Source organism: Octodon degus, unplaced genomic scaffold (assembly GCF_000260255.1).
Source record: "Octodon degus isolate 3935 unplaced genomic scaffold, OctDeg1.0 scaffold00117, whole genome shotgun sequence".
Taxonomy (NCBI): domain Eukaryota; kingdom Metazoa; phylum Chordata; class Mammalia; order Rodentia; family Octodontidae; genus Octodon; species Octodon degus.
In genome coordinates, this window is record NW_004524693.1 from 10030886 (window position 1) to 10040256 (window position 9371).

Consider the following 9371-nt stretch of genomic DNA (forward strand, 5'->3'; position numbering starts at 1 on the left):
AGCCTGGATTACCTGTTTGTATGAAGTGGGCAATAAAAATGACAGTGGCTGTGGGAATCTCTCATCCCCTCCTTGTAGTCTTTCTATTGTTAGGTATAAGCATAACTACTGTTTATTATATGCTATGTACTAAAGAATTTATGAGTTGTTTCTTGACTAATCACTACTTCTCCATGAAGTTTTTATTGGTACCTCTGTTTTACGGAAGAGCTAGAGTGAGATTAATTAATTAGCATATACATCTGCCCCTTCCAACTTCAAAGTTACTTTGTGATGCTACCTCCCATTTATTATACTATTTTTTATTCCTGTTCCATGTTAGTCTCATTAACCTGTAGATAAATAGCTCTTCTTGCCATGTTCAGTCCAGACCCTAGCACATACATTAGTCTTAGCTCAAGACATCAATATCTTGTCATCTAGTAGGCATAGGAAAGTAATTATTTACAAATTAATTAGAACTCATATATTTACCTGTCTCCTCTATAGTTTGTGACACTATGTCTTATCAACTTAACTTTGTTGGTTTCAGTAATCATCATGTGTATGCATTCAGCCTTGATTGGAGGAGAGACCCAGATGCATCTCTTGGAATGGGCTCACGATCTGAAAATGACAGATGGAACTTATGTCTTTGTTCCATATGATGCCCTGCTTTACAGCTTGCCTTATAAGCAAACCCAATACCAGGTCCTAAGGAACAACCCAAGGCTGCAGGAAGCCTATGATGCTGTGTTAACCATTACAGTGGAGTCCCAAGAAAAGACCTTCTATCAAGCTTATACAGAAGCAGCAGTCAAAGGTGAAATTCCTGAGAAGCTGGAATTAGATCAAGTAAGTGCAAGTCATCTTGAGCTGAGAATATCAAAATTGGAAAAAGTAAATGCTTTGTTCGCTTTCAATGAGTCCTATTCTTTAGGAAACCAATCAGTAGGAGGCAACACCACACAAATTTAAAAAGCACCTTTTGTTTGCACTTATAGAATAAAAAACACTTAAAGAACAAAGAGATAATGTGAAAATTTCTTTTGCAAATATAAGCAACCCATATCAAAAGTGTACAGTCATGAAAAATAAGTACAGTACATTTAAAAACAGGGAAACACAACTTTAATACATGCCAGTGCTGTCCAAAGAGGCCTAATAAAACAAAGTTTTATACATTTTTTAAAGTTCTAAACTAATATGACAATAAGATAAATAGACACTACAGAAGAAAACATCACCATTAGTATTATTATCAATACAAGTATTGGAGAAGTGCCTTCTATCGGCTTGGATCTGAGGTTCCAATTATTGAACCTGAGCATTACTCAGACTTCTCTGCATAGTCACTAGCACTGCTGGACCAGTGGAGTCCTGTTCCATGCTACAGGGCTTTTGTGATGTGTACAGTCTGAAGGAACATAGCAGAGCACATGCATCCTGTTGGTAGCCCACTCCCACTTCATTTGTAGAGAAGAATGAGTAAGTAGGTGAAGGGAAGGTCCAAGAGCTTTTTTTTTTTAGTACAGCTACCATAATATGAAAGGAATAATTTGGAATGAGAAAGAAGTCTTCCCTTTTAATTTATAAGAATAATATTTATACATGTACAGGTGCATGTTTGCATTGGAATATTTCAGGTTCAAGTAACAGCCACATAAGGCCCAGAATGAGAGTAGGAAGAGGGATAAAGCAAGGAAAAGAATGGAGAACAAAGACAAGAGCCAAGAGAAAGGAAATGAAGACAAGGAGTAGAAGGAAGATGGGGAAGTAAAAGAAGTCCATTAAATGAGGAAAAAAGACATGGAAGTTTCTATACATTAGTGTTCAGAAGTGGGTGGTGGAAACATTCATAAATACTTAGAATTATACAAAAATAAGTTTAAAAATTTGAGCATTTGCTCTCATACTCAACCAATACTATTTATTCTCATTATAGCTCAATTCAAATTAGCCTAAATAACAATGTATTTCCAAAATCTGAAGTTGGGGGTGCAGGGTCAGTTAATTCACATTGATGTCACCAATGAACTCCGTTATTTCATCTTTACAGCTTACAGGCCACACTATGTTAGCTTTCCCGCATGAGCTGATTCCTAGTCTCATCTCAACATGGCTGCTACAGTTCCACATATTACATGAAGGTGAAAATGGGACTGTATTTCTCATGTGTCTCTAAGAGTGAGGGAATCTTTCTGAGAAGTTCCTCAGCTCCACTTCTTACCACCACCACCTTCCTGATCACAGTTGTGCCCCATCCCCACACCGAAATGAATAATCTGGAAAGCGGAGGAATGAGACTACTATCATTTTCTGTATAGCTACTAGAAAACTGAGGTTCTGTTCATGAAGAAGGCTGCCAGTCAGGCTTCCAGGTAGTCTACTGCTCACATCATCCATGATGTTCTTCTCTATCCACCTTTTATTTCTTCATCTAGTAGGCTACATCTTTCTCTGAATAAGTTATTTAGATGAATCTTAAGAGAATCAAGTATCTCTTCCTGACCTAATAGCAATGATTTTGTTGATTATTGTTACAGTAAGAAAATAGACCCCTTGAGATAATAACAGTGCTAGATTTGAACTTTATTACTAATGTTATGCTTGTACACCTCTCTTTCAGACATTCATGTACACATATCTCTCTCAGCCACATATGCACATATATAGATGAAAACAACTTGTTAATTTTGTTAAGAATTGTAAGAATTAATCAATCAAATTGCTAAGAATACTTGGACAAACTGTTGTTTGTGTTGTAATTATAAGCAAGTAACCAGGTTGTGAATTTTTGTATTTTTATCTGATAATATTGCATTATATAAATATAGTCCAAATCATCTTTCTGCTTTAATCATAGGATGGAGGGAAGGAGGTATCTGTGTGTGTATATGTGTGTATGCATTGTATGTATGTATGAACAGGAATATTGGTATAAAAACTCAGACCTTGTACTCTTGATATTTGATTCAATCCCTTCGAGATTGTGGAAAACATAGGGTAATTAAGGCAAAAAAGATGCCATTAGCTTGGTTGCTAGGCAGCCTGCATTCTGCTTTAGACAAGGTAATAGAGCTACAACAAAGAATACAGAGCTTTTTTTTTTTTTTAAAGCCAGCTTGGATGCATTTCTATCACCACTTTGAAGGTTCCTAGGTTAGACCTTCATAACCAAAGAATGATAGAAGGTGAGACAATTATCAGTCTCTGATAAACAAAGTCATTATTTTTTAAATTACTCTTCTCATAGTATTTTTGAAGGCAGCTGGTATAGCAGAAAAGCAAATGATGAAGAGCTAGACAAAATTAAGTTTAAGTTCTACCTCTTTGGGGAAATGTTGATCAATAAAGGCTAACTCACAATTGGATGGAAGTAAGGTAGGGGAAGGAATTTTAAATATTTTCATCATTTTGAAACGATGGATATTGAAGATCTAGATGTATTTACCCTGAATAAAATTTACACAATATATGCGTGTGTCAGAATATGACATAGTGCCAAGTAAATGATTTTATGTTTTTATGTATCATTTAAAACTAAGTTTAAAAAGTAAATCCTTGTTCTTAGTATTACTAGTTTGCACAAATTGCTTGGAGTTATTTTTCATTTTTTTCAGTCTGTAAAATGGGAAGCTATAACTTTTACAATTATGGTGAGGATTAAATAAATTAACATGTATAAAAGAATGACAAGAGTGAGCTGCAAAGCTGACTTGTTTTTCACTTATTCTGCCTTGAGACCATGGAGGCTGTCTTGGTTTGATTGTGACCCAGCATCTAAGTTACAATTTGACTTCAGCTTACTATAGTCTTGTTTTTTTAACTACTTAAAGTGGAACTCTTAGTATTTCCAGTTTGCAAAAATTATTTTGCTTTCATAATTTTAAATGCAATTTTTTCAGATGAAATTTTAGCACCTCGAGTTTCTGTTGTTTTAATTTTCCTTTCAATTCAACAGGTAAACAACAATTTATTGAGCACGTGAGCACATGTCCTATGCTAAGATACTATGATCAAACTCCAGAAAGAGGAGTAAACAAGACAGGCAAAGTTTCTGTAGGTGATTTTTTTTTTCCCGGTACTGGCAATCAAAATCAGGACCTTGTGCTTACCAAGCAGGCATTTGTGCCACTGAGCTATCTCCTTGGCCCTGTCAATGGTGTGCTGAAGCCAGTTCACCAAAGCCGTTTGAGGAATCTTTTATGAACTCTTCATTCAGTGATATCATCTTTAAAACTCAAAATCACATATGGTAGAAGTAGTTATGTGACTGCAATTGGCAAATACTAGAAATGGGTTTTTGCTTTCCTGTCCACAAAGATGTTCCTAAATATTTACTAGCATCTCACTTGTTCCTACACTTCATGGGGCTTCAATTCTAGTGAGATTGATAGATAAAAATGAGTAGGCAAATGTATTACTAAAATGGCTATAGTATTACTGTCTTGCTCACTAACTTTCAAAAAGAAATTGAAATTTCTATACACAGGTGATATTGCCTCTAGCAAGGACATGTAACCTCTCTTAATTTATATACTTACTTCTTTAAAAAGTAAAGAAAACAAAGAAATAAACAAAAAAATGTTAAAATGATGCATGTACCACATTGTCTTAAGTCAAGAAATGTTGGAGACAGAAGTCTCCAGGTAGCCTTCCTACCCTTTATCAAAAGCATTTACCTTTATGTCTTCACTCTTTAGGGATTCATTTGTACGTTTCTAAACATAACACTCTAGTTTCTCTTGATGAATTAATTTTGGACATTTTTTACCTATCATAGTTGAGGATTTTTACTTCTTTGCCTTCCTTCAAATTCTCAATATGGTTATGCCATAGCTTATAGTTAAATTGATATTTAATATTTTCACATAGGGCTATTTAAATATCTTTTCATATGGATCCAGGTAATAAATTATGACTATAATTTATGTTATGTGTCTCTTGATTTTTATTACTAAATAATTGCTTTATTTTTAAATTTATTTTAATTTCAATTTCTAAGTTTGCCTATATTTTTGGAAAAGTCTCAAACATTTTATAAATAGTAAAACTTCTTAAATATTTTTCAATTTTGATTTTTGTCAAGGCTATCTGCCTTTGTCTTCTACTCTAAACTTACTTTCTTTAAGAATGCTGCAAAACTTTTATGCTGGGTTATCCATTTTCATCATCATGATAATTCTCTTCCCTATTGGATCCACTATTTTATCAATCTCACTACTTCCATTTTCTTCAATTATTCTTTCATTTTGGGCTGCAAATCCTCTAGCAGCTTCTGAGAAATGTACACTGGAGGCAATTTTTTTAGATACCAAATGTGTGAAAAGACATTATGCCATCTTCATTATTTCTAGTATGGTTAGCATATAAATCTAGATCAAAAGTCATTTTTCCTCACTTCTTTAAGACATGGCATATTTTCTTCTAATTTCCAATGTTGGAGTTGAAAATACCAATGTGCTTTTTATTCCTAATCCTTTAATTCAATCTGTTTTCATTTCTCACCACCCCCAATAATTTCTAAAGATGTTTTTATTTATTTCTGATGCTATGAAATGTCATATTGATGTATAACTTGACACAGTTCATACTGTACACTTGGTGGTGCCTTTTGATCTAAAAGCGCATTACAGGTGAGAAATTTTCTTGTTGTACTTACTTTATAATTTCTTTAATTACTTGTGTTTATTCTTTTGGAAATACTATTTTTTTGGAAATACTATTGAATGTAGGTGTTCCCGTGTTTACTTTTTATTTTCTTACTATTTCTCTTGTATTGTTGATACGTTTTTAGTTTTCATTTCTTCTTGAATTTCTTGGCATTGTGTTCTAAATCACTTATTAATTACAATTATCTATCATAATTTTAATGTATGAGTCCATTTCGTGGCACCCTACATTTGTTTCACCAATATAGTCCAGGTGTACTGCTAGATTTATGAGATACTGATTTCAGGAATACTCCACCCCCTGTACAGATTCCAACATCCACACAACGCACATGTATCACTGTAATATGATTTCATTAACTCTTTCAGGAAGATATCAGAAGGGGAATAGCAAAGTTAAATGAAATTTCTGTATTTATTTCTTTCAGGAAACTCCATACTGATTTCTGCAATGGTTGCACAACATTATATTGCAGTCCCACTAAAAATAGAAAATAAAATTTACCCCTCAGCCTCCACAACATTTGTTTTTATTTGATTTCTTGATGATAGCCATTCTCTCAGTACTAAGATGAACTGTTGATTTTTTTTTTTTTTTTTTTTTTGCGGAACCGGGGATTGAACTCAGGCACTTGCTCTTGCCAGGCAAGCGCTTATCCTACTGAGCCGTCTCCCCAACCTCAATATTGTTTTTTTATGCTTTTATTTTTTAAAATTTTTATTCATTTTAATGGGAAAAATAGCAATGAAACAGTTTTTAAACAGGTTAGTAGGACAGTTACAATAATTAATACACTGCATATTGTTGTCTTCATAGTAGTTATTCAGAAGACAAGATGCAGACATGATATCTTTTTTTTCTAAACCCAATATTGTTTTAATTTGCACTTTTTTTATTAGTACCAGAGATTGAACTTAGAAGGTTGTGCTTGTCATGCAGGCACTTATGCTGCTGAGCTATATTCCTGACCCTAATTTGCATTTCTTTCAGAGATGTTGGACACTTTTTCATGTTCACTTCTGAGAAATATTTATTTATTTCAGTTGCCCACTTTTTGATTGGCCCTTTGGTGAGCTCTTAATGTATTTCAGATATTGGTGCTTTGTCTGAGGAGCAGGGGAAGTCTTTCTGTTTCCATATTTTGAATGTTACTTCTTCCCTCCATTAGTTGTTTCCTTTGCTGTGCAGGAGCCTTTTAATTTGATATTATTAGGGCCAACGAGATGGCTCTGTAGAATAAGCGCTTCCCTGGCAAGTGCAAGGGCCTGAGTTCAATCCCCGGTTCCGAAAAAAAAAAATTGCCATTATTTCATTTGTTGATTCTTGATGTTATTTCTTAAGGGTTCTTTTTAGAAAGTTCTTGCCTACATGTGTCTTCAAGACTTTTACTTATTTTATATAACAGTAGATTGTTTCTGTTTTAATGTTTAGAGTTTCAATTCATTTTGATTTTAATTCAATACAAGGTGAGAGATACCGTTCTAGATTGTCTTCCACATGCTGGTATCAAATTTTCCCGTCAGTATTTGTTAAAAAGGCTATCATTTCCACAGCACACGTTTTTGGCACAGTTGTTTCTGTACGCTCTGTTCCATTGATACACATATCTTCTTTTGTGCCAGTATCATGCTATTTGTATCAAAATAGCTTTGCAATATAATTTGAAGTCTGGGCTTGTGATGCCACCTGTTTTGCTTTGTTGCCCAGGATTTCTTTTGCTAGTTTGGGTTTCTTCTAATTTTATGTTAGGAATGCTTTCTCTAATTTTGTGAAGAATTTCATCTATTTTTTGTGTTAAATCTGTATATAAATTCTGAAATTGCAACTGTTTTCACTATATTGGTCGTGCTTATCCAGGAGCAAGGGATGTCTTTCCATTTTATGACATCCTTGTCACTCACCTTTTCAGAGTAGTGTAGTTTGTATTCCTTGGCTTGGTGTGTTCCTAAGAATTTTGCTTCATGCAATTGTGAATGGTATTGTCTTTCTAACATTGTTCCATGAGGGTTCATTATGGTGAACAGGAAAGCTATTAATTTTATATATTTTTTATTTTGTTTTTCTTTTTATTATTATTATATTTTGAGTCAGGTCTCACTATGTAGTTCCTGCTGACCTTGAACTAATTACAGAACTTAAGCTGGCCTTAAACTCCCAGTAGTCCTCCTGCATCTGCCTGTAACGTGGTGGGATTGAATTTGGTTATTAATTCCAGGAGATTTTCGGCATAATTTTTGGATCTTCTATGTAGATTATGTCTACAATATCTACATAGAAGATCCAAAAAACTAACCATATACAACCTTGAAGCAAGACAGTCCCACAACATTCCTTTTCCTGTCTCTTGACTTCATTCACCACCTCCTTCTTTTTGAACAACCATCTACCCGAGAGACAGCATAGCAGCAAGAGGCATGTCATGACAAGCAGCCTGTATTCAGAAGACCAGAATGACAGGCACTGCAGCCATGAAACTACTATTACAGATTACCATCTTCACTGCAGTTGCTTAGATCACAGGTATCAGTATATATAGTTAGTCAGGGTGAGAATCTTTCCAATTAACTGCTAGATTCAAAAATCTTCTGAAGATTCTCAGGATCATTGCCTTGCCCATCTTCTACATATAACTGTATGGCTTTACATTGTCATGTACCTGAGCTCTTCTCTTTTCCCTCTCTTGATTAGTTAGTCCTCGAGAACCTGCTTTCCTTTTACTTGTATTATACCTTTTTATTTGATTTTCTTCTTTTGAGTTCTTACACTAGGAAAACTATATGATATTTAAACATGTGTGTCTCATTCATTTCATTTATGAATTTATCTTCAAGTGGCATCCACTTCAATATGAAGGCTTTGAGTTTATCATTCTTAATAGCTGAATAATACTCCACTGTGCAAAAATACCACATATTTTTCAACCATTCCTCAGGTGATGGGCATCTTGGTTGTTTCCAAGTTTTGGCTTTCACGAATTGTGCTGCTTAAACATAGACACTCATATATCCCTATGATATGATGTTTTCAGATCCTCTGGGAAAATTCTCAGTAGAGGAATAGCTGGTTTAAAGGGGATTTCCAGTCCAACTTTTCAAAGGAGTCTCCACACTGATTTCCATAATGGTTGCACCAGTCTACACTCCCAGCAGCAGTGGAGAAGGATTCCTATTTCTCCACAGCTTCTCTAACATTTGTTGTTGGGTGATTTCTTTATGATAGCCATTCTTTGTGGGGTGAGATGATATCTCAATGTTGTTTTAATTTGCATTTCGTGGATGGCTATTGCTATGGTGCATTTTTTCATATATTTATTCGCTTCTTTAATTTCATCCTCTGAGAAGCATGTTTCCATCTCGGATGCTTATTTCTGCATTGGGTATTTAAATTTTGGGGCCCTAGTGTTTTTTTAGTACTTTATAGATTCTAGAGAGCAGATCTTTTCTAAGTAATTGTTTGTCATGATTTTTTCCAAATTTGTGGGTTTCCTTTTCACTTTCTTGGTAATTTCTTTTGACTTGAAAAAACTTTTCAGTCAGAGCAGGTACCAGTTGTTAATTCTTTCAACTGTTTCCCGTGCAATTTGATTTCTGTCCATGAACTCTTTGCCTACCCCTATGTCTTCAACAGTTCCTCCTACTTTCTCTTCCAGGAGATTTAGTGTCTCTGCTTTAATGTTTAGATCTTTAATCCATTTTGACTTTATTTTAGTGAATGGT

The 9371-nt window shown here is 34.4% G+C and overlaps 1 protein-coding gene across 1 annotated transcript in view; it reads left to right on the forward strand.

The window, feature by feature from the left end:
* Nucleotides 1-9371, forward strand: part of Gucy2f (guanylate cyclase 2F, retinal) — a 142918-nt gene that overhangs the window by 17195 nt on the left and 116352 nt on the right. Inside the window, exon 3 of the mRNA XM_004640047.1 lies at nucleotides 533-834. Coding sequence (XP_004640104.1) covers nucleotides 533-834 — 302 coding nt within the window. The remainder of the gene's footprint in view (nucleotides 1-532; nucleotides 835-9371) is intronic.